This window comes from Hypomesus nipponensis, chromosome 17, assembly GCF_054491055.1.
Source record: "Hypomesus nipponensis isolate SF chromosome 17, ASM5449105v1, whole genome shotgun sequence".
Lineage (NCBI taxonomy): Eukaryota > Metazoa > Chordata > Actinopteri > Osmeriformes > Osmeridae > Hypomesus > Hypomesus nipponensis.
In genome coordinates, this window is record NC_140377.1 from 12523363 (window position 1) to 12549168 (window position 25806).

At 41.4% G+C, this 25806-nt stretch overlaps 1 protein-coding gene across 3 annotated transcripts in view; it reads left to right on the forward strand.

Annotated features, from left to right (window-relative positions):
- abcc1 (ATP binding cassette subfamily C member 1 (ABCC1 blood group)) overlaps nt 1–25806 on the forward strand; it is a 121678-nt gene that overhangs the window by 73139 nt on the left and 22733 nt on the right. For 2 of the 3 annotated variants that reach the window (XM_084677105.1, XM_084677107.1), the window contains exons 16-22: nt 90–216; nt 14906–15082; nt 15254–15421; nt 21671–21848; nt 22266–22307; nt 23328–23379; nt 25075–25198. In XM_084677105.1, coding sequence (XP_084533231.1) covers nt 90–216; nt 14906–15082; nt 15254–15421; nt 21671–21848; nt 22266–22307; nt 23328–23379; nt 25075–25198 — 868 coding nt within the window. The remainder of the gene's footprint in view (nt 1–89; nt 217–14905; nt 15083–15253; nt 15422–21670; nt 21849–22265; nt 22308–23327; nt 23380–25074; nt 25199–25806) is intronic. The other variant, XM_084677106.1, reaches the window with a different exon arrangement.

Consider the following 25806-nt stretch of genomic DNA (forward strand, 5'->3'; position numbering starts at 1 on the left):
TAATAGTGTAAAATCTGCTTCTATTGTACCGAATGAGGCACACAAAGTGTCACACACACATACCTTCTGAATAGTTTGTCTGTCCCCAGATTGAATGTGTGTATCCCCGAGGGGTCTCTGGTGGCTGTGGTTGGCCACGTGGGCTCAGGGAAGTCCTCGCTGCTCTCTGCCATGCTTGGAGAGATGGAGAAACTGGAGGGCATGGTATCTGTTAAGGTAACCAAACAGAAGTGTATGCACACAAACATGCACACACAAATTGTGTCCATGGTACAGTATCTTCCACTGCACAGGGTACAGTGACATGAAAATATACACAACATCAGTGTGGGATCTTGTTTTGCACTTCCCAGCCTCGCCACCAGAGTTGCCAAGTCTGCTTATAATAAGCGACTTTAGGCTTATTTTTTCTTTCAGTTGCTTGAGAAAAAATCACTGGTTGCAGTGTTTTGGGAATGTTTTTCAAAATATGGTCGCATGTTAGATTATTCTAACAAGCGACCATATTTTTATTGGTGGCTGAACAGTGAAGCAGTTTTTTTTTTATTCCGGTAGGAATTTGTCTGAAATTTTTATCTATCAAGCATTGCACAGACAGTCGGTGAACAAGTTAAGAAAGCTTTATTGCTTGCGGCCACAAGGAGACAAAAACATCACACGCCATTGTGCTACAAGTTTGTCTGCTAGCATGTTGTGCTAGCTAGCTATTTAAGCAGCCCCGCTCTTTACAGTCATTAGCTAAGACAAAGGCATGCAAATGTCCCATGGCTCTTCTTCATTGGCTCCCTTGCATGGACCTGGCGCGCATGTGTGTGTGTGTTTACGACATCAACCCTGATTTAAACACAACAACAGGATCTCCGGTCCTGGGGTCATAAAAGGTCCTTCACATTAGGTATCAACAAATAGTCCTTGTCACACAGTAAAACAACCAAACCCCCCTCTTCTTAGTCCTTAGCCCCAAGATAAGGGTCTTGAATGTTTACTCAGAGTTCAGATTTGGGGTTAGGCCGTTCTTTGCACCCAAGTAATACTGAATTCTTATACAGGATAACAGTTATATCTTAAATTTTTCCAACATTATTTGAATTTGGTATGTTGAAACTGCAGAGCATTAGTAACTACCATACCAAACATGGCCCATATAAGACAATAAGTGGCGCTACAGGCCACGTCCTAATTTGTCAATTTTCAAAGTGATGCCATTTGCAGACCGAAGGTCCAAAAATTCTGAAACTTGGTATATATGGCTTATTACTCATGAGGAACGAAAAAAACCTCAAGAACCTATAATGGGCGCCATATTGGATTTGTCTGTACAATAAAAAATTCTCCAGGGGGGTCATCAGGTGGCTGAGCGGTTAGGGAGTCGGGCTATTAATCAGAAGGTTGATGGTTCGATTCCCGTCCGTTCCAAAAGGACGTTGTGTCCTTGGGCAAGGCACTTCACCCTACTTGCCTCTGGGAGAATGTCCATGTCCTTACTGTAAGTCGCTCTGCATAAGAGTGTTTGCTAAATGTCTAAATGTAAATGTAAACTTCCAAAACAACAAAATTATTTTCCTCACCATAGCTCCCATTGACTTGAAATACAAATTTGTAAGACATATGTCTTTGTATAGAGTGATAAGCTAAGATAAGATGTAAATGTACAAAATGGCCAAATTATTAACATATGGGTGAATTTACACCTGTGGCACAAATGTTATGTGCCACAGTGACTTTGGGACTAAAACTCTTCCACACACGGGGAAGACACTACAAAATGTTACCATGTGCAAAGGCAACTTCATATCTCCAAAAATAATTTAATTAAAATAAATCTAATTCATCGCTAACGCTAAGATAATGCTTTACACATCCGCCGGTCAAAAATTGATACTCTGATTCAATCACAAGTTCATATGAAGACTCTTGACAATGTCATGTACACAAATCTGAGAAATAGTAAGATGAAAGGTAGATTTATTGTGAATATATGAAATGTGCATGCTTGGCTAATTGCTATGGCTTCCTCCAAAATACTGTCTCCCTTGCTCCACAGCACGCACGCTCCAAATTCTCACAGACTCATCCTGGCCCTTGACACACATGCAAGCTTGGCGAGATGCACACACATCCTTTCTGGAAAGGGTGGGCTGACAAAGCCGCCACTCTCACTCCTTGGCATTTAGCAAAATCCCTTGTCGATCTTGGTGTAATTGCATTTCCGATTTTGTATGCAATGGTAAAAAGTTCTCCAAATCCTGAAACATTGATAGTATAGGCCATGAGTAACTACCACACCACAAATGGCCCACCATTGCCCATAGGTGGCGCTACAGGCCACGCCCTGGCATTTCCACCCCATCAGTCTACAATGTTTGAAACGTGCTCTATATGCCTTGTTAGTGAACCATACAGCCCATACAGTCCGCCATGTACGGTGAACATTTTGAAAAACTTAAAAATATGTTTGTGTGAACCATGACTCCAATTTACTTAAAATTTGGTATGTATGTGTAGGACACATGTAGTTATGCTAGTTTGAGACCACAATAGCTATGGAAATAAGAGTGAATGCAGTTTTCTTGTTGTTTGTTTATAATTTGAATGAAAATGTGTACACAACAATTTGTTCCAATCAAGTAGGTCTACTTTCATCGGACGAGGCATTCCAGGAGTGCTGACGTTTGACGGCCTCAGACAGGATGAGTCTGCCACTGGGCCAAATGAAAGGCTCTTGTCTTGATTTGCAATGCAGCTAGGGGAGGTTCTAGACCATGGGGGGCCAAGCTGGGGCCAGTAGTACTGTTAGAAAGGCCAATTACATTAAACATAGTTGTCATATAGTTTTCTTCCCAGCATTGCAGGCATTTACAGGCAAAAGCAGTGGAGGTTAACTTTGAATAGTCGTTTGCGAATGAGAAGTTGGAGTCAACCAGCAAAGGAAGACCTACACCAGAACTTCATTTTGTGCAGAAAACCAAAGCTTTTGAATGCAGCAATGCTGTGTGTGCACTGTATCAGAGAATGTCTAATATAGAGAGAACTGCCACTCTCAAGAAACTTCCGGGTTCTGAACTGGTTGAAGTTCCATGTGAGGGCGCTAACGAGCGAGTGCAGAATGAATGGAGGTCTATGGAGCGGTACCCCTCAAAATCCACTTTTCTCAGGATATTATTTTTTGTCTAGTAATTTGAATTCTAAATTCAAAAGGGGAGGTAAAACAAATACACACTGCTGGCTCTTAAATTGTTTTAAAGTCACCTTTCTGTTCTGAAAAGCTTTTGAAAATGTCATTGACATCATACACATCGTACGACCAGAGCTACTGCTTTATGGCAAGCTCTGGTCACTTACTTTTTTCTCTCAGGGCATCGACAACACAGCTGACAGGTTAGGCTCTCCCTGTCAATACACATGCTAGAAAGAGTTTTGGCTTGCTAATGTTGTTGCTAATGTTGCTAATGCTCTGACATTCTGATTCCGCTTCGAATGCCATCAAGCAAGAGCTCTGGTCGTATCAGTCCTTCACTAACCAATCAGCATTCATTAGCAGAATGCTAGCGTGTTATAGGCAACAACGACTCACCCTGTAAGAAATCAAAAGGACATAAGTACTCGTTCATTCAACTTTCGACCTATAATCCATGTTGAACATGCAAAAACTACAATCAAATCAGAGATTTTTCAACGACAATTAGGCAAAAGAGACAAATTTAGCCGTTTAGCTCCATAGACTCCCATTCAACATGCACACGCTCGCGATCAGTCCCAGTGGAACTCTGGTGGAACTGCAACCAAATTCGGTACAATGGGGCTTAATAGGGAGTGGCAAGGCTCTCCTTAAACAGGCTCTGGTCCAGTGATTACATACTCACTGTTTAAGCGCGACAAATTGACCAATTAAATCGTGTGAATATTTTCTACCAGAAGACATAGTTACCCTTTACGATTGGTACAATGGTAAGGGAGGGTGGGTTTAATGTAAACGCTGAAAAAATTTTGAAAAAAATATAGCCTAGCAAGACAGGCAGCGCAGAAAATAATGGATCGACTCACTCCTTGCGCTAGCGGGTAAGTTCAGCGAAAGCAAAAAAAGGAGATAAGCGAGAGGAGCAGCTCTTTTACAAAGTAGGATGCCTTCTATTGCCAGCTTTTTTTTTTTTAGGAGGTTGGTCGTCAGAGGAGGCACCTGTTGCTAGTGCTATCTCGTAATGTGAGCAGTGAGGCTGACTTTTCTTGACTCTACTGAGGTGGACAATAGAATGCGTTATTTTTGCCCAAGGGTAATCACTGTCAAATTATCCTGGAACGCAGGTAGCAAACACAGTGAATCGAACGTTCAGAAAACATAGGGTTATTATCCTGAATGTAGCTGAGAACGCCGTCTGAAAATATGGCACCAGAATTTTCAGGTCCACGTCCTTTTCTTAGTTTAATTACTAGCGACTTCTAGCAATAAATGAAAAACAAGTATGCCAGTTGGCACGTAGACATTTACACGTTAATGCTATCAAATGTTGGTTGCAATAAACATTGAGAAAGTGTATGAAAATACTGTTAATAGTTTTTGCTGCTTTGGCTACCTTTCATAGAAGGTCGGCACCATTGGGAGACATATGTTAAACTGAAGTGTAGGTTGTTTTTTTCAAAATAAGGTATGTTAAGTCAACGTTAAAACTATACATTTTGAGAAAAATCAAGTTGAAGTCATGTAGATGAAAATCCCATAGGAATACATTGGAATCTGAACGTTCTATTGAGAACAAAGTAGTTTTTTCCATTGTAACTTTTCAGCATGTCGGCACCACATGGACACTTCCTGAAAAGCTACATTAGGTCAGAGCCATATAAAAAGAGTAAATATAAGTAAATAAAGCAAGTAAATGTATCTTCCACTTGCCCTACAAAACAATCCACTTGAGGCATCTTTATTTATTATTAGGCCTACATGCTATTATGCTTGCTGCTGGTATGTATAATTTAATTACATTTATAGATTGTGTGCTGTTCATTTTTCATTGGCTGCTGTAGCCTACTGAACAATCAATATTATTTTGCAACGGACATAGTTTTACATATATAACTAGCTGTGGTTGCGTTAATAGGAGGAGTGGTGGGAGGGGCCCATGATGCCTTCGTGCCCAGGGGCCCAGAATTTGTTCATCCGGCCCTGACATTAGGGATGGTAAAATTTACCGGTTTGCATCGGTGCTTCGGCATAAAATGTCACAATGCGATTCCCCAGATCAAAAAAGTGTGCACCTGATACAATCCAATGTATTTATATAGAATTATGTGTAGAATTAAGGCGAACACCTTTAGTATTTAGAAATGTGACTAATGATTTGTGAACAATAATTTTATATTTACGTAGATTCCTCCTCTCTAACTTTCGCTCCCATCTCCACTGCTGCCAGTGGCCCATTCTCGTCAAGTCTCTTGGCCAAGTTTCACGCAAGTTGGAGGCGTGTTCTCCCCCTCGGATTCAGTTATGGCTACAGTCAGTGGCAAGCTCCACCGTTACCCCTAACAAAAAGACTGGTGAGCAAAATATTGCATTTTTTCATGCCCCGCTGGCTAGCTCTGCTTGTTCTAAGGCAATAACCGAAGCCATGGCCTTCTTTATTTGTAAATATATCCAGCCCTACAGTGTTATAGAGAACAAGGGCTTCCAATACCTCCTCAACATATTGGAACCAAGGTACCACATATGAAAAAGGAAGCTATTCACAGAGAAACAAATCCCTGTTGTGTACGACCAAAGTAAGACAAGAGATAGCTGAGTCATTGAGAAAAACCTTAAAGTAGGACATATGATTTCAATTTAGTGTGTGAGGTGTTATGACCATGTCTACAGCAGCTTGTGACTGCCAGTAATAGTTTACCTTTTTTTTCAGAGAACACACACAACAGGAAAGAAGGACTGGTTTAAGACTTTGTTTAGTATGTGAAGTAAAACGTTCACTTTTTTAGTTAATTTATGATTTGCTGTTTGACAACTACTTCCTAACAGAGTATGGTCATGCTGGGAAATATCAAACTGAGGCCTGAACGCCCGAGCGATAGCGAGTTCGATATGGCAAAGCCGAGGTGTGATTTTTTTTTTTCCGGCATGACCGAACAATCGAGGTTAGTTAGTTGTTTATTATATGGCTTTTTCCAGCTCTTTTCATTTTGTGAATGAAAATAAATGGTATGCTAATTGTAGCTAGTTCTCAAATCTTCTCACAGTGTGTTTTAGGTGTTGCCTGGCAACAATTATTTTTGATCGAAAGTGGACAAGATTGTTCTATATAGCTGCTATGCTGTTACAATGCGCCACCACTCGTTTCTTAATTTCGAGTTTTACATCGGACCATTTCCTCTTCATTTCTGCCATGGTCCGGTTCTCCGAACCCACAGCATTTACGGTCCTATAATAATAATAATTGTATTTGTAATGGACTTTATATTTAGCTAAATCTCAAAGTGCTACAGGGCTTTTGTTACTAATACCTGATGACAGACCCCCAAACAGGACACATGTTTTCGCCTTCACCTCTGTTGTTAGAACCTCGATCTCACAGTCTGTTCTTTCACGTGAAGTCAATCGCAGGTTGATTGTCATTTATAAAGGAAATGTGCGCAGGACCTGGTGTACGACCAGTTTTATACATGTGAATATTTCTGGGTGTAGGTACTTTTCAAGTTTTGGCCGTACGCCATCTTCTGGTATGAAAGGTACGCAATCTTTTATACATCTTTTATACCCTGGTTCCCTATCGTGTCTTTCAATAGCGTGGAGATGAAAGTCACCATATCACCGTTGGGTTCACTACCCTCTGGCACATTTATTATGCAGAGGTTTGCTCTCTGAGAACGGTTCTCCAAGTCATCGATGCGGTCTATCATCGTAGCATTCACAGCCTGTAGTTCAGAGATGGACTTCACCACTTAAGAGAGGGCCTCAAAGTTCTTGCCTGCAGCAATGATCTCCACAGATGTAACTCTTTGTCCCATTGTATCCACCATTTCCCGAAAACTAGCTTTAGATGTCTGGAGAGGCGCCAGTGAGGCTTGAATGAGTGTCGCCATGTCCTCTTTGAGATTCTCAGGCTGCTTTTCCATTTCTGCTGTTAGCATCACAGTGAGTTTGTTACTAGCGGCAGCCGTCGCCATATTAACCACTCTGCTACTAAGCGTTGATTTCTTCGGCTCTGTATCCACTGTATTACACATCCATGTTCCATGATACGTCCCTGTATTTGTACAAAGACATTAATAAAAAGAATGAGGCCTGGCGCAGGTTTGCCAATGTTGTCGGTGCTCCTGATGTTTTTTTTGTACTTTCAAATTCATTCTCTCGTCACATTACGTAACTTTGTTCTAGCTAGTTACAGTTGTAGCCCGGCTGGAACTCCCTGGTAGTATCGACAGATTAGCAGAGACTTTGAGTAATATAATAAAACGTTTACACATGTCAACGTGTGTGTTTATTAAACAGTATATTAGTACTTTGTATATAAGTTGTATTTTGATCGATGTTGCAAGTACATAAACCCAAGTCTGCACACTTGGCCATTACATCTACAACAGTGACTTTAGAGAACTACATTCTACATGAATCTGTTTGAAACGCCCCCCAGCATGGTAAACTGTGGGAAGGCGAGCGATGGCAAGCGAATCGCGTCGCTGCAGTGAACGCACTGTTAGCGAGCTAAACTAGTTTACATGCCTAAATTCTAGTTGTTTTCACTATTTAGCTGTTTTTCCTTCCTTGCAAACCAGCGTTTTGCAAGGCAAATAAAAAAACAATAAAAGGCAGATGAGCTACAGTCGAGCTAACATTGACTCGACGGGCATGGCTGATGTTTGTCTGTACCGTAGCGTAGAAGATCCCTGAGCAGTTCGACCCTCAATTACACATTTGCTCGAACCATTTCACCAAGGACTGTTCTGAAAACCTGGGACAAAGTGAAGCAGGATTTGCTATGAAGCTGTTGCTGAATGGAGGTGCGTTCCGACCTTATGTTCATCACAACCGCAAGCTGTAGTATGATTTTGTCTGTAACAGTTATTAGTAATGCTAACGTATCCTGTATCTAGCACCTGCCTTTCTCCAGTTCTTTCAAATAGATAATCTAGACAGGCGTTAGCAATAGGCTAGACTGCTATTCATTTTCTGGATATTTTTTCTGAAGCTTCCATTCTAATGCCAACTACAGCTAGTCTAGCTAGAGTCATTTGCTAAGTAAGGTATGTTGATGTGTTTAGAAACGTATTTAGCATTCTACCTATGCTAGATACAGGAGATGTTAGCATTGCTAATAGGCTAACTGTTAGCGACAAAATCATACTTACAGCTTGCGTTTGTGATGAGCATACGGTTGGAACAGCACCTCTTTTCAGCAACAGCGGCGTAGCAAATCCTTTAAATTGTCCAAGGTTTTCATTCAAAAATGGTTAGAGAAAATGAATAAATGTGTCTGGGATCTTCTCATAGAAGAACATCAGCCATGCCCGTTGAGTGTCTGGTTCCTTGGGAACATTATGAAAAGTGTTAGCATTCCCAATACAGCCTGGAACACTGCATGTACGATGGTCCATTTTCAATATACTTTAAAGGTCACATGATATGCTGGTTTTGGATGCTTTTATATAGGCCTTAGTGGTCCCCTAATACTGTATCTGAAGTCTCTTTCCCGAAATTCAGCCTTGGTGCATAATTACAGCCACTACGAGCAGTCCCACAATAATAATACATTTTATTTATATAGCGCTTTTCTAGGTACTCAATGTCGCTTTACAGAGTCCAGCATTCACTCAGTCAAACGGTGGTACGGAAGTGTGGCTGCCAATCCGCGTCTACGGCCCCTCCGACCACCCACCAACATTCGTTACCAACATTCATTCACATTCATACGATGCATGTCTTTATGATGGTGGGGGAAACCAGAGTACTCAGAGGAAAACCACGCAGGCACGGGGAGAACATGTAAACTCCACACAGAAAGGACCTGGAAGCGACCGGGGTTTGAACCAGGGACCTTCTTGCTGTGAGGCGACAGTGCTAACCACTGAGCCACCATACTGCCTTATGAGCAATGAGCTTTCATCAATATGTGCTGTTTCTTTGTCTGTAACTTTAAATGCTAACGAGGAGGAGAGAGGCAGCACCATGCGCTAATGTTTACAATGGATGTTTCGCAATGGCGCGAGCCCCGTTGCTCTAAGATGCCTTGAATTTTTCCAATTCTCATCTGATCACCCTGAGATGCACTTGCCAAATAACAATATATTTTACATTTACATGTATTCATTTAGCAGACACTTTTATCCAAAGCGACTTCCAAGAGAGAGCTTTACAAAATGCAAAGGTCACTGATAATAACAACAAGATAGCCCCAAGCATTGCAGGTAGCCAAAACAAGAAGCACACATTGGGAACAACCCAAAAATAAGTGCCACAGGGAAGCATGTAGTTAAGCATGTTACAATCAAACAACATGAATCGCTAAGTGCAAGTGTACCTGTACAAAAGCAAACAACCGTAAAATAAAAATAGGATTAACTGGAATAGAATATTTCACAGCGAATACAAACGTACCCTTGAGGGTAGCGTTGGGTTCAGCAAACCATTCCTAAGTACCGTTGTACTCCCTGAACAAATGCGTCTTGAGCCTTCTCTTGAAGGTGGAGAGACAGTCTGTGTCTCTGATGGAGGTGGGGTGTTGATTCCAACACTGGGGGGCCAGGCAGGAGAAGAGCTTGTGTTGGGACCGGGCAGTCTTGAGCGGTGGGACCATCAGGCGGTTGTCTGAAGAAGACCGTAGTGGCGGGTGTGGGTGTAAGGCTGCAGGAGAGACTTGTTGTAGTCGGGTGCAGTCCCGTTCACTGCTCGGAAGGTCAGTACCAGGGTCTTGAATCTGATGCGGGCCGTAATGGGTAGCCAGTGGAGGGAGATGAGGAGCGGGGTAACGTGGGAGCGTCTGGGTAGATTGTAGACCAGGCAAGCCACTGCATTCTGAATCCTCTGAAGAGGGCGGGTTGCGCATGCTGGGAGACCGGCTAGCAGCGAGTTGCAGCAGTCCAACTTGGAGAGGTTCTGGACAAGCAGCTAGGTGCAGTGTTCGGACAGGTATCTCCTGATATTCCGGATGTTGTAGAGGGTGAATCTACACAACCGGGAGACCGCAGCAAAGTGGGCCGTGAGGGAGAGCTCATCATCCATGGTAACTCCAAGGTTCCTGGCAGAGGAGGTAGGGGTCACCGTCGCAGATCCCTGGGTGATTGAGAGGTCGTGGGAGATGGAGGGTTTGGCCGGGATGATAAGAAGTTGTTTTGGTGAGGTTCAGCTGGAGGTGGTGCTCGGTCATCCAGGCGGAGATGTCTGTGAGGCAGGCCTCAATCCTAGCTGAGATCCCCGGATCGGTCGGGGGGAACGAAAGGTACAGCTGCGTGTCGTCAGCGTAGCAGTGGTAGGAGAAGCCATGGGAGGTGATGATTGGTCCAAGTGACTTGGTGTAAAGAGAGAAGAGGAGGGGTCCGAGGACGGAGCCCTGTGGGACACCAGTGGAGAGCTGGCGAGGGTCTGACAGTTTGCCTCCCCAGGAGACCTGGTAGGATCCTCCCGACAGGTAGGATGAGATCTACTGGAGTGCAGTGCCAGTGATGCCCATCTCAGAAAGTCTGTAGAGCAGGATATGGTGGTTAACCGTATCAAACGCTGCAGAAAGGTCCAGCAGAATGATGACGGATGACCTCAAAGCCGCTCTGGCTGACTGGAGCGCAGTGGTGACTGAAAGGAGGGTAGTCTCTGTGGAGTGGCTGGTCTTGAAGCCCGATTGGTTGGGGTCAAGCAGGTTGTTCTAATAGAGAAAGTTAGACAGTTGGTTAGATACAGCACGTTCAATTGTTTTAGAAAAGAAGGGTAACAGTGATACCGGTCTGTAGTTCTGGAGGATGGCAGGGTTATGGGAAGGGTTTTTGAGTAGAGGGGTAACTCTGGCCTGTTTGAAGGCAGAGGGGAAGGTGCCGGAGGTAAGAGAGGAGTTTAGGACATGGAGAAGAAAAGTTATGATGGAGGGGGAGATGGTTTGAAAGAGAGGGGAGGGGACAGGATCAAGGGGACAGGAGGTGGGAGGATGAGAGAGAATGAGGTCAGAGAGCTCTGCCTCGGACGGTGGAGAGAGAGTTTAGACATTTAGTTGGGTCAGTCATGGAGGGTGAGGGGGGAGGGTGAGGGGGTATAGGTACCCGGTGTATCTGCGGGTGCACCGTACATCTCTTAGTCGTTGTTTTTGATAAAAGCGTCTGCTAAATGCATAAATGTAATTTTACTAGTGCTGTCAAACAATTACAATATTTAATTGCATTAATGTCATAGTTAACTCGCGATTAATCGCAATTAATCACACATTTTTATCTATTCTAAATGTCCATTGATTTATTTTTGTTCCATTATTTTTTCTCATTTTGATGCTCTTATCAACATGGAAAAGTGGATCGGATTTCTTAGTGCAAATTTTTATTTTATTTTATTGATAACAACATTGCAATCGCCTGGCTTTGACAAGGGGACGGAGAATTCGCATCAGCTGTGTGCTTGGCCATCAAGTGGTTTTTCAGACTGGATGTGCTGCGATGATAGCTCAGTTCACAACAACAACAGACACAAAAGACACTTTGGTCTTGTCAATGGAACCATTTGGCAAATTTTTTAAAGTAAATGTTCCATTCAGAATTTTGTTGGAATCCATTTCCGCGTCCACTCAAAACATAACGTTAGCTTACTACTCTTTGGCCGGCTCGCAAGCCCAAACAGGTGTGTGCAGCGTGCCTGTTGTTTTGTTTCCGGTGTGGTGTTGTAGTTTTTCTAACGTCAGTAGTTGTTGCAACAGCATGTAAAAAAAAAAATACAAAGTTTGCTTGGCCAAAAAGAACATTAATTGCGCAATAAAAAAATGTATGCTGTTAAAATGGGTTTGCGTTAATGCTGTTAATAACGCGTTAAACTGACAGCACTAAAATTTACATTTACATTTATGGTGGTTATTTTCCCTAATGCATTGATTGACACCGCCTACTCAGTTTTACACCAGTATCAATGCTGCACAGAGCGCTCCCACAACAAATCCCTTTGTAAAACTATCCCGCGCCCTCCTGCCCCTCATTATAGAAATCATCTTCCAATTAATTGCAAACTTTCATTAGACAATAGGGACGATGATTCAACGTTGAAGGCATTATGTGCAAAAATGCCACCGTAAACTAGAGTGGCCTATGTTTCTGCTTTTCAAACTCAAATTTATTTGCCATGTGTTACAAGCACAGGCATATTGGATTTGTTGGTCCTGCTCCACTTGATAATCCCTAGATTAAAATGTATAATCATAATCTAAACATCTCTCTAATAATGACAGGAATCTCTGTGTGTGCCTGTGTACAAATTAGAATGGGTTTAGTTTCCTACGATCACAGAAAGAATCGGTCAGCATGCAAAGTTCACATTTTGCAAGTGTCCTTTTTATAATCCAACAGAGTGCCTTAACGAGATTGAACTAATGCAATTATCAAAGGCATTCCAGTGAAATGAAGTTAAGCATGGGTTTTGTTATTTAGAAGCAAATTAGCTTTTACAACCGATAATCAGCTGCTTTCAAAGGGGCTGGCTTGAGAACAGAACAACAATATTGATTGGATATACTTTCAGTTTAGACCACTGAATTTTGTTACATAAAATAATGTGTTTACTGATGTCAAAACTGCATGCACATTGCAAATGTACAAGTGCTGTATGGTGAATTAGGCCAACTGCCAAATTGTCAACTGGCTCAAACATTGTGCATGTGTAACCCCCTCTATTTCGTCTGCTTTGTGTAGTTTTTTTCCCAAGAAGTTGGGATTTCGTAGTGCAACAGCGTCGATCGCAACATTATATGCGTGACTAATCTTCCAAACTCTCAGGTTGTCAATTCAAGTTGAATTATAAAGTGCAATATCAAATAGAAATTACAAAATACAATAGAAATATTCAAAGACAATACAAAATATGTACCTGGCACAAATGACAACGAGTTGGGACTTCGTAGTGCAGCAGCACCGATGACAATATTCTATGCTAATGTAAGAGGGAGATGAAATGTTAGCTATCCGCACGTTAGTTTGAACTTTGATATATACATTCAGATGTGCATAATTACTAAAACAAACACTATTTACATAAGGACAGAATGTGGAACTCATTTTCATAATCAGTATGAATTTAGGACTTTCAATATTTTCTAAAACAATAGTGTAGGAGCTCTATTTACACCCAACTCGCCATGACTAATCCTCCGAACTCTGAGGAGAGCCACTCAGTTCAACTAACATCATAACTTATGCGCATGCTCAGTGTGATTTAATAGCAGAAAAAGCAAGTGGAAGAAACCAAATCTTCACTGTTACACATGTAATGACTTTTTTTATGAACTAAATATGCACAAAACTAAATATGCACTAAATATGCACAAGACTTTTGTTATGAACTAAATATGCACAAAATGTGGTGGTAAGACAGTTTTACAGAGAATCAATATTGTACATTTTTATCAACATAACAAGCAATTTATAACATAGGAAACAGCAGACAAATGAAGGCTACATAATCATTTGCATGAATGTAGGCTAGTTCAAGTTCAAGTATTTTATTTGTCAGGTATACAGAACAACACAAGGTCAGACTGGGCACTGACATTTTTAAGACAAGACAACACAAGCACCTGGCATAACATAACATATAAGTACACAGAACATAGTTGACATCTATGCTGAGCTTAAGTGAAACTTCCTAAATATACAAATAGCAATAAATAATACACTATACTAACCCTAAATGCACATAAAACCTATATCAACCCTATAACCTATTCTAACCTAAGTGGATTACAGTACAATAGTGCAAAATTGCAGATCAGTGACTATGTCAATGACCATACAGGAGCCTGGTGGCGAGGTACAGTGAGGTACAGTAGTGCAATGTTACTGATGCAACCAGTAGCTGAAAGTGACAGTGTATAAGTGATTAGTGTGCAGTAAATCAATGTCCATATCAGTGTCCATTCAGAAGCCTGATGGCCCTTGGGTAGAAACTGTTGTCCAGTCTGCGTGTGCGCGACCGGATGCTGCGGTAATACCTGCCAGAAGGCAAAGGGGTAAAGAGACTGAAGGATGGGTGGGAACAGTCTCTTAGAATCCTGCCGGCTTTCCTTAGGCAACGTGTGTGGTAGGTGTCCTGTAGGACTGGGAGCTTCCTGCCGATGATGCACTTCTGGTTAGATGCTAAACTGCATTTCGTTGCCTCAGTACTGTACACTGTGCAATGACAATAAAGTTGAATCTAATATAATGATGAACTCAGAAAAACGGACCACACTTTGTAGGGCCTTGCGATCCCTGTCTGTGCAGGTCCCGTTCTGGATACCACAGCATTGGCAATTTGACTAGAATAGATGTGAAGGTTTAAGTCTTTCAGAGATGACAAAGAATTTCAATTGTAATCTGAGAAATATAGGTACCAAAACCATTGCAAAGAACTGTCATCACAAGCTGCATCATGGGCACTGCGCTCTAATTCCAGGAATCTGTGTTTGTGCAATATTTAATCAAACAACTGAGAATACCCTATGCTAAGAATAAGAGTGGGTGAGATAGAGTGCAGAATCCTCCGAGTGGTATTAGTTTAGTAGGCTCAATCATTGATATTAATTTTGGGCTTTTTTCTGAAGCTGCGGTCGCTTATTTCTCTCTGATTGTTCTCTCTCATATATATTCTCATATATATTATTTATAATTTTTCCACCCCTAAAGACTCAGGGTCAAAGGGCCCCTAATTTGAAAAGCATACAAAAATACAGGGTTTGATATTCACACTCTCTCTCTCTCTCCCTCTCTCCAGGGCTCGGTGGCTTATGTTCCCCAGCAGGCCTGGATCCAGAACGCCACTCTGAAAGACAACATCATGTTTGGTCAAGAGAGGAAAGAGAGCTGGTACCACAGGGTGATGGAGGCCTGCGCCCTCCTGCCAGACCTGGAGATTTTGCCTGCTGGAGACAGCACTGAGATTGGGGAGAAGGTACAACCTTCTTGCACAGTGTATAATTTCCTGAAAAGTTGAATTTGCTGTACTTTTCAATAGTCTGTCTCTTTGGCTGTTGCAGGCCCCGACAAACGTTTTTTATATATTTATATCTTTTTTTACCACTAGTTTGAAACCCCTTTCTCTCTCTCCCCCTGATCCCTGTAGGGTGTTAATTTATCAGGAGGCCAGAAACAGAGGGTGAGTCTGGCCAGGGCGGTCTACTGTGACTGCGCCATCTACTTGTTGGATGACCCACTGTCAGCGGTTGACGCACACGTTGGGAAGCACATCTTCGAGAAGGTCATTGGCCCACACGGAGTTCTCAAGAGCAGGGTAAGAACACCCCTAGGTTTAAATGTCATGAATGAAGGTTAACAAAGTTGTTAAAGCGTACTAGTGTATTCACATTACAAACATTTGGCCTTCGATACCAATATCAAGTTTAGTATTACAATACTCAATACCGAAATGATACTTGAAACTGAAACGATACTGATTCGATACTCGGTACCAAATAGATCACAGACAGTCTACAAAGGTTGATCACATTTTCAAATTAAAAGTTTATGAAGAGCCTCGTAAGTCAAGTTGCAAGTCTAAAACTTTTTTTCCAATTGCAATGCTATGTTCGCCAAATTTGCGATAGAAGTGTGTATTTTTTTGGGCTGTTCTGTCTGACTATGGAGCCACCTTGACATGTATCTAGCTCGTAGACCTAATATGCTATTTAGCTAGTGACTGTTTTAAAAAGCACCAAAATGAGACCCCAAATAACTGTAGCTTAATTTATTTGGACACTGTAAAAATCCCTTCCACGTCAGTGCATGTAAGCTGTCCAGTTTCATGCACTAACAGAAGTGCCAGTGGCTCATTGGGTTAGAGTGTAGCATTTGTAACGCAAGGGTTTGTAGTTCAAATCATGATGACTGCTGCAGGGTGAAACTTGATATAACATTTCCTTTGTCAAGAGTTAACTCTGACCCTCTACCATGTTTTTATATTTTGCCATTTTGAGGAGGAACTCTCATCACTGCTTGCAGATAAAAAAAATTATACTTGTACTTCAATGAATTATACAGCTTTTTACTAAATGCTGATTGGTTAGTTGGGTGGTATAAAAGTCGATGACTGCGACGAGAGAGGTGCGCTCTGAAGTTTCTGGACAGTTGACAACCTCTTGTCACATCTGGTGGTTAGCTGGCAAAATTGTGTTTTGAGTCTTTGAACAAAACAGGGAGAAAACAGTTATTGCATTTGACATTTGTTTTAAAATGTATTTGCATTCCTACATTTGCTTTTTGGGAGAGGGGGCAGCTAGTGTTGTTGGATTTTAGGCTGTTGCATGTGAGGAGCAATTTGTTTCCGTATCACATGTCTCACTACTCTGTTCACCTTGCTGGTTTTAGCCAATAGGTTGCACAGCAGCACTGTTTCCATGGATTGTTAATGTTATGATTGTTTATCCTTGTGCATGCAGATTAATATTTCAATCAACTCGTACAGAGGAGCAAATGCATGCCACTATTTTTGGATGGCATTGCCACTCCTTTTATAACTTTCTTGTCAGTTATTAATGAGGATACGCAACTATACAACGAACCACACAAAGATCCATTACATTTTAGTCATAGTTCCCCTCAGATTGCACCAAATTGAAGCTTTAAATTGCTATTTTTAAAAAATATCCAGGGGAGGATGACCCCGGACCCCCTTGCTAACATTCCTTTGCACCCTACAAAATGGCTTTTAAATCCCGCTCAACAGTCTTACTAGTCAAACTTGCTATATAAACATCCTAAAAGAGATTAAAAAATATATATATATGCAGTGGCAGCAATGTAAATTAGAAATCTTACCTGAAAGAAAAAAAATTATATTAGATACACAAGTTACAAATCATTTTACAGTTATCTTCAACCTGAAAGAAAAGATTAATATTAGAAGATACACAATAATAACAAATTAAGACTACTACTGCATGTCCCCTGCTCTTTACTGTTGGCTTTTAAATCCTCTCTTTTAAGGTCACGCTCACAGCTGACATTTAATGTTTTAGGTGCAGAGGCAAGTTGGTCAACCAGTTCCTCAGACAGTCCATGTGTCGCGCCTAGCAGCACGCTCAAGTACCAGATCCTCCCAGGTCACAGACAATACCCAGAAACGGAGTACGTTTGTACAAGTTTATTTTTACAAAAAGGCAGGACTGTAGCACAGAACAGTTGTATCTGGGACCCCACTAGGTGCTAGACACAGACCCCCCTTACTGGCCAGCTATGCCTTGACCGGCGAGCCCCCCCCACAGAACAATATCACCCCACAGCAAGGTACTTAAGGACCCACAACAAAGCCACAGCAGAGCACAGCAAAGCCACCACAACATCACTGCAAAGTCACTACCAAGAGGGGAGTAGTCTTGGGCTGGGCAATAGCCAACCATGGGAACCCCTGCTCCCACACCTAACAGTCCCTTGTCCTCCCCAACAGCCTACAGTACTGACAAATATAAATTGGTACTGGTCGGTCGGTCCTTACCGACCAGTATTAAAAACAATGAAACAGGCAGTCTACGCAGTAGCCCAGCGCTGAATACCGTCTGTGAAGCGTGCAGTCACTGTCCAGTACGGCAGACACATGCCTTCGCCTGCTCCAGCGCAGACCCTGATCTGCGCACCGCTGTCCATTGCGAATGCCTCCGTAATAGCGCTGGTGATGCTCCGCCCACCTCGAGGACTCCCCCAAGCTGCAGAGAACAAAAACACGAGACAGGAATGCTTAGGCAAACTCACACCCTTCAACAGACCGAGCTAGTGGAACAGAAGCACAGTGAGGTGGAGTAATGAACTTCGCAAGGCGAACGTAGAGCAGGTTGACAGTCAGCCTTGACACCAGACCAGGCACCGCGTCCCCTCCCCAGGGTCCCTTCTCACTCCGTTGTCGCCAGAGCTGTTGAATTGCTAGTGCTCCCGTCCGTCGTATCAATCGCTCCCCCACATTCATCCACTGCCCCTTCTTATACAGGGAACGGACCTATCCCCACACACTACACCACTCCCTTCCCATCAAGCTAATTGCCCGGTAATTGGCAATTAGCCAATTGCCCGGTAATGGGCAATTAGCTTTGCAGCAGCATTTGTAGGCCATAGTAACGCCACCAACACAGACACATTCAACACATAACAGTCCAGCACATAATACACATGGCATTTACACTAAAACATTACAGTACACTTGACACATGCACTAAGTGGTCCACTAGCATGCTGCTACACACCTTTACCAGGCTGGCTAAAACTATCTCAACAGCCTGCACTGTCAAACCATCAAACTCTGTCAGTCTTTGTAGTCAAATACTTCAAAACAGAACTACCCTTACAAAAAAGTTTATTAAAGTATACTATAAGTATACTAAAATATGGATAGTATACTTTTAGTTCACTTTTAATATACTTTTAAGAAGTATGCTCAGAAAATAGGTCACTTTCAATATACTTTTAAGAAGTATACTTAGAAAATAGTTCACTTTTAATATACTTTTAAGTATGCTTTGAAAATAGTTCACTTTTGATATACTTTTAAGGAGTATACTTAGAATATACTTTTAAGTATGCTTTGAAAATAGTTCACTATTGATATACTTTTAAGGAGTATACTTAGAAAATAGTTCACTTTTGATGTACTTTCAAGTATGCTTTGAAAATAGTTCACTTTTGATATACTTTTAAGAAGTATGCTTAGAAACAGAAAATGGTATACATTTCTTCTGGAGTAAGATGTACGTTTTCTATTAATATACAGCAAAAGCAGTCAAAAGAATTTTAAAGTACATTACAGGTTACATTTAGATCCATCTCATTCTAATTATTCATGTCTATGAAAATCTATTATGCATTGCACATTGAATCTTTTTTGGTTACTGAAGCTGTAACCTTAATTACTGCCAAAACATTCTGAAGCCCTATACTCTTATACTAATAATTATCAATTGGAGTATTAATGAAAAAAAAAAAGAAAAAGCTACTTGAGAATTTGAAGGTTATACTGTCAAACTGACTGAAGAACAAAATAACAACATGAAATAATGAAGATAGTGTGGCTTATTGGCTAGTCAATTCCCATGATGCAAGGTGGTAAATAGTGTAAAAAAAAGTTTGCAGTTTGTTCGAAATACAAATGTAACTTCATGAATTTCGTTTTTTAAATGTGTCTGCTTAGAATGTAGTGTTTTGTTGCGTGGTAGTTGTCATTGTTGTGCTGGTTTACCATTGTAACCATAAGTTAAATGACTGTTACGTTTCATTAGAAGAGCTGGATTCGTAAAATGTTGATGCCTATGCAGTAAGTAGCTTCCTTCAGAATCTGCAGTGTGACTTCGTGAGGGCCCCCGTTCTCGCCATGTGACGCAAGATCTGATTTGAGGCGTCTGAGGGTCCCCTAAACATTTTAATTTATTACTAAGTCATAGTGAAATTAAATTTATTAAGTTTACTTCTTGAGGTACTTACATTAATTGAAAGTGCACTTGAAAGTATTGCAAAGTATACTTTGAGGCTCTTTAGGAAGTATACTTCATGAACTGAAAGTGCACTACACAGGTTACTTTAGAGTATTCCAAGGTATACTTTTAAGTACTTTAGGAAGTATACTTTATGAACTGAAAGTGTACTACACAGGCTACTTTACAGTATTCAAAAGTAAACCTTGAAATACACTATAAGTGTACTTTAAAGTGTACTAAATGACCAAAAAATTGGGCCAATCCAGTTTACTTAGTGCAAAAATAGTATATAAATAAGTACACTGCTAGTATACTTTAAGTAACATTATAATAGTATACTTTTTATACTAAGTATACTTACTAAATAAACTTGAAGTATACTTCTTTTTGTAAGGGTATCATGGACCACCATGTCCTCAAAGAGAGTCACTTACATTTACATTACATTTATTCACGTATTTATCCAAAGTGACTTACAAGAGAGAGCTTTACAAAAAGTGCATAGGTCAATGATCATAAACAACGAAAAACATGAAGCATACATTGTGAAAAGCAAATAAGTACCAATGGGTAGAACCAGCAGAGCATGTAGTTAAACAAATTACAATCAAACAACATGATCCTCGAAAGTGCTAGAGTGTACCTGGAGGAAAGCAAGCAGCAATAATATAATTCACAGCGAGTACAAGTAGTTAAATCAGTTACAACTAACCAACAAGTGCAACAAGTCCCTCAAGTGTCATTGTGTTCCTTGAGGAAATAAACTAACATCTGATCCAACATATCTTTCCTAAGTACAGTTGTACTCCCGGAACAAGTGCGTCTTTAGCCTTTTTTTGAAGGTGGAGAGACAGTCAGTATCTCTGATGGAAGTGGGGAGATTATTCCACCACTGGGGGGCCAGACGAGCTTGGGTTGGGAGCGAGCGGTCTTGAGAGGTGGGACCACCAGACGGTCAGAAGACCGAAGTTGGCGGGTGGGGGTGTAAGGCTGGACGAGAGACTGGATGTAGTCAGGTGCAGTCCCGTTCACCACTCGGAAGGTCAGTACCGGGGTATTGAATCTGATGCGGGCCGTGATGGGTAGCCAGTGGAGGGAGATGAAGAGCAGGGTGACATGGGAGTGTCTGGGTAATCCTGACATCCTTATATCCACAAAATAGGTTTGGTTTTGACTAGTGCTGTCAAACGATTAAAATATTTAATCACGATTAATCGCATTAATGTAATAGTTAACTTGCAATTAATCGCAAATTTTTATCTATTCTAAACGTCCCATGATTTATTTTTGTCCCTTTTTTTTTCTCATTTTAAAGCTCTTATCAACATGGAAAAGTGGATCGGCTTGCTTTGTGCAGATGTATTTTTATTGAAAACAACATCAGCCGTATTCTTGGCTAACAAGTGGTATTCCAGACTGGACATGCTGCGATTATAGCTCAGTTCACAAGACAAAACACACAGATCACTTGTCAATGGAACCATTTGGCAACTTTTTAAAAGTGAACTTTCCATTCAAAATCTTATTGGCATCCATTTCGGCGGCTCGCGATCGGCATCCACGCAAAACGTAATGTTAGCCTACTACTCTTTGGCCGGCTCGCAAACCCAAACAAGTGTGTGCGGCGTGCCTGTTGTTTTGTTTCCGGTCTAGCTAGATCCGGTGTGGTGTTGTAGTTTTTCTAACGTTACTAATTGTTGCAACAGCATGTGAAAAAAACACAAGTTTGCAAGGCCAAAAATAACGTTAATCTTGCAATAAAAATATTGTCGCTGTTAAAATGGGTTTGCGTTAACGCCGTTAATAACACGTTTAACTGACAGCACTAGTTTTGACATGATTTAATAAAAACACACAATGTTGATGCTATGTAATGTGACTGTGGCCGATATATGTTCGTTGCATGACTTGTAAAGGCTGTGAATACTTACTTTTTAAATACTTTTTTTTGTATGTTTTTTTTTGTATGCTATGTAATGTGACTGTGGCCGATATATGTTCGTTGCATGACTTGTAAAGGCTGTGAATACTTACTTTTTAAATACTTTTTTTTGTATGTGTGGATAATGATGATGTTGTGTGTTCAGACTCGTGTGCTGGTGACCCATGGTCTGGGCTACCTCCCCCAGGCTGACTTGATCCTAGTGATGGTGGAGGGAGAGATCACAGAGATGGGCTCCTACCTGCAGCTGATGGGGAGGGATGGAGCTTTCGCAGAGTTCCTGCGCACCTATGCCAACACTGAGCATGGCGAGGATGACAGCGGTGAGTGTCCCCTCCGCTGGCAACTTTAGTATCCTCTAGCCACTGACCAAACATTGTAATTTGTGTAGCTCTTTGCTGTCAATGATAAACTTGTGACTACACAACAGTATCAAAACTTCACAACAGTATAAAAAGGTGACTTGAGTTGGCTCAGAACTCAGGTTGTCATTCAAATATTCTCAACCAGGTTCAGTTGTGTGGGACATTAAAAAGCCTTGATACCATTAAAACTTAATCTTAACAGGATCACACACACACCACCCGCATGTCGAACATGAAACCCTTCGTAACTCGGTAGTCTTTCCTTCTCCTCTTTCAACCATTTTTGCTTTTCATTTTTTCCCAAACTGTCTGTGTTCACTTCTCTCCATCTTGTCTCTTGTGCCCTCCCTCTTTCTCCTGTCTGCCTCTCATCAGAAGAGCGCAGGGATGATGAGGAGAAGGTGGAGCAGGTCAAAGGTGAAGGTCTGAGTGGTTGTTGGTCCCTCACTGGTCTGTGGTTTAGGATCTAACGGGCTAATTCCTTTCCAGTTAACTGACCTCTCGTTGTCTCCTTTCCTTTGGAACGAGCCTACCGATGGCATACTGTGCTGCTGCACTACTTAGAGCCACCCAGTACTGTAGATGGTTTTTGTGACACTCGGTTGGAATTTGTCCATCATCCCAAAGATAAATACAAATGACTAAATGCAATTTAGAGGTCATACTGTGCATCTTGTACATACAAAGTTAATTCTGTGACCGTTCAGACACCTTCACGTTTACACATTTTATTATATTTGAGGCTAAATGTATTTAAAATGTAATAAAAACAATTTATTTCTTCAATGTAAAAACGTATATGGATATGTCTGGATATGGCCCCTTGTGTTTGCATGTTAGCCAACAACTGAAGTTGGAATGTTACTGGAATATTCCTTCTGGTTTCCTGAGTTGGGAATACACTCACATAATTCATAGCCCAGTTCTTTCAGACAGCACTGAATCCAGTGTAATTTGTGAGTGAGATGATACAACAGAATGTAAGAGTGAGATTGAACTTGTTCTTCTGGTTTGAGTCTTGATGATACATGTATGAATGATACTGTGCAGTACTGAGACTGTAATGGCCATTAAAGTTCTTACTTACTTCTTTTTGTGTGGAGAGTATCTTGGTAGATTTGAACCCACGGGTCAATTTAGTGGCAAGTCATGAGTTTCAAATGCACGTTTGGTTAATGGCACAAATAATTGCTGTCTCTGAAATCAGCGTAGTTTACGATAGTGGTTGTTGCTGCCTGTTGTTTCAGTTTCATAAGCACTAGTTGTTCAGTTGGGCTTTATGTTGATATTGGGTCATTATATTAACAAGTAAATTAGAATCTATACCAGTGCTTTCAGGCAGATGATTTTGGTGTGTGTGTGTGTACGTGCATATTTGAGAAATTTGAGAGATTCCAGACTAATATGTTTCTCTTTTTTGGACGAGGGGCATTGTAGACAGTGCACCAAAGAAAACTATGGAGAACGGTAGTCCTGCTACTACTATTGGGTGAGTAGATTCAATAAATTTGAGAATACATTCCCCATTGGCTCTTTACTTTTAAAAACTCTCAATGTGGTTTGTAATACACTGCACATTCAATCCATCAAAAATCTGCTTTTGTAATTGAACTGTTCTGTGGTAGGACCACCAGCCTCAGTGTCACCAAGTGGGCACCTTCATGTATCACACCCTGACATAGTGTAGAATGGAAAGTTTCAATTTTTAAGCGTTCTTTACTCTCAGCTAGGGCTAGGCGATAAATTGATATAAATAATTATTGAAGTAATGACTTCCCTCAATAAAGATATTGCAACAATAATTCATATTCAATCATATCGATAATGTCGACAGAGAATAATTAGGAACAGCAGTCCATTTAATTTCTGTGATGCAGCAGGAAGTTGCGGAGAAATGGTAGCTTACGCTCACTAAAATATACTGAGCACCTCGAGTGGAGTAGCTAATGTTAACTGCAGAAAATTTGTCTTATTGCCGAAAACAGTGGCAGCGATAGCCATGGCGAGAGCAACTTCCAATGAATAAATGATTGATAAAAAGGGTTTGTCTTCTTCAGTTATTTGGAGGTTGTTTGGCTTTTTGAAATCCGACAAAGAGCAGTTTGGTGAAAATTGATGTAGCACTAGTAAACAAACAGGTGGCTACCAAGTCTGGTAATGCGACAAACTGCAAATGTGGACTTCTTCTTGTTGACCTCGACCTACGGTCTCGGTTAACAAACCTTCTAAAACTGGTTGTTCCCATCCTTGATTGTGATTGGCTAAATCGCGTACCATGCCGTTGTAAAATCCAGCATAACCTTACAGGTTGTCCTCATAACATTCTTTAACATTCCATATTACTGCGCATCGAATATTTCAAATTTAAAAAGACGGCAAAGGTGTCCATCTGGCTGTTGCGTGGCAACGATTTATGAAGGAACTATACTTCGTAGTGGCGGAAGAATTAGGGTTTATTATTAAACAATTTTTTTTCTAAGTGTTCCTGTTTATGACACCATATCAAATATTTGTGGTAACAGTTTTAGAAAAGCAATTAGCCCCGCGAGTTGTGTTTTGCGCTGATTTTAGAACAGGTAAGGGGGTTTTCGGCACTCCGCTTCTCGTCGTGCCTAACAACTCCCCCGTGTTCTAAAATCTGCGCAAAACACAGCCTCTTGGGGCTTATTGCTTAATTTTTTACCACCTGAAGCAAAATCACTTGTTGGAACATGCAGAAAGTGTGAGTTTGCGCCAAGGTATTGATAGGTAGGCTATTGATAAAAAGCAAAGTTTTAAAAAGCTTAAGTTACTTGACCCCAGGTACGTGTTCCCTGGCCGCAAACATTTCTCTCACACCGCTCTGCCTAAACTTTATGCCGAGTGTAGGGAAAAAGTTGAGGAAGAGACTTATTTTGCTACTACTACGGATCTGTGGTCTATCGTCTTAATTATCGTTATCGAATGTAAATATCTGTATTGATCATTTTTTACCCATATTGCCCAGCCCTACTCTCAGCCTCAACAACACATTCAGAAACACCTAGTGCAGTATAAAGACATTTTAAACCCAACCCAACAGTGAGAACTGCTATCCCACTGGTTGATTTATTTGAACAAAAATACCATAATGGCAAAAAAGCCAGTCAACATTATAGCATGTCTCTTAACCTGTCCTGGCCATGTTTCTGTGCTCCTTGTCCAGTCAGAACACCTCAACCATCACTAAAACCACCCACAAGGCAAAGGGAGAAGAGGTACTAGGAAAGAAGGCCAAGAATGACGAGGTCGGGAAACTGACTGAGGCTGATAAGGCCAACACAGGACGGGTAAGTTGTTTAGAGCCTATGTATGTGTGTGAACTACAATAATCTATGTAGTGATTTACTTCCTACTGGTAACAAGATGTTTGTTGATAATCTAGGGTTTCATGTTTCTGCACTGAAAAGCCTGAACATTATGACCACTCACAGGTGACACAAGTAACACCGATCATCCGCAAACAAGGTCACGTGTCAAGGTAGATTAGATGAGAAATTAACAATCATTTCTCATAGTCTCATAGTTGGATGCAGGAGAAATGGGCTGGAATAAAGACTTTATGTAACTTTCACAAGGGTAAAACGATTGGGTCAGGGCATCTCTGACATAGCAAGGCCTGTGGGGTGCTCCCAGTCAGCAGTGGTGAGTACCTATTAATGGTGGTCCCAGGAGGGACAAACTACAAACCGGCGACAGGGTGTTGGGAGGCTGAGGCTCATCGATGCACAAGGGCTACAAAGGTTTTCCCGTTTGGTCTGAACAGACAGTCTCCTGCGGCACAAGTCACAATTTTTTTTTATTAGGATGGTCACGGGAGGAATGTGTCACAGCACAGTGCATCGCACCCTGCTGTGTATGGTGCTGCGCAGCCGTAGACTGGTCAGAGTGCCCATGA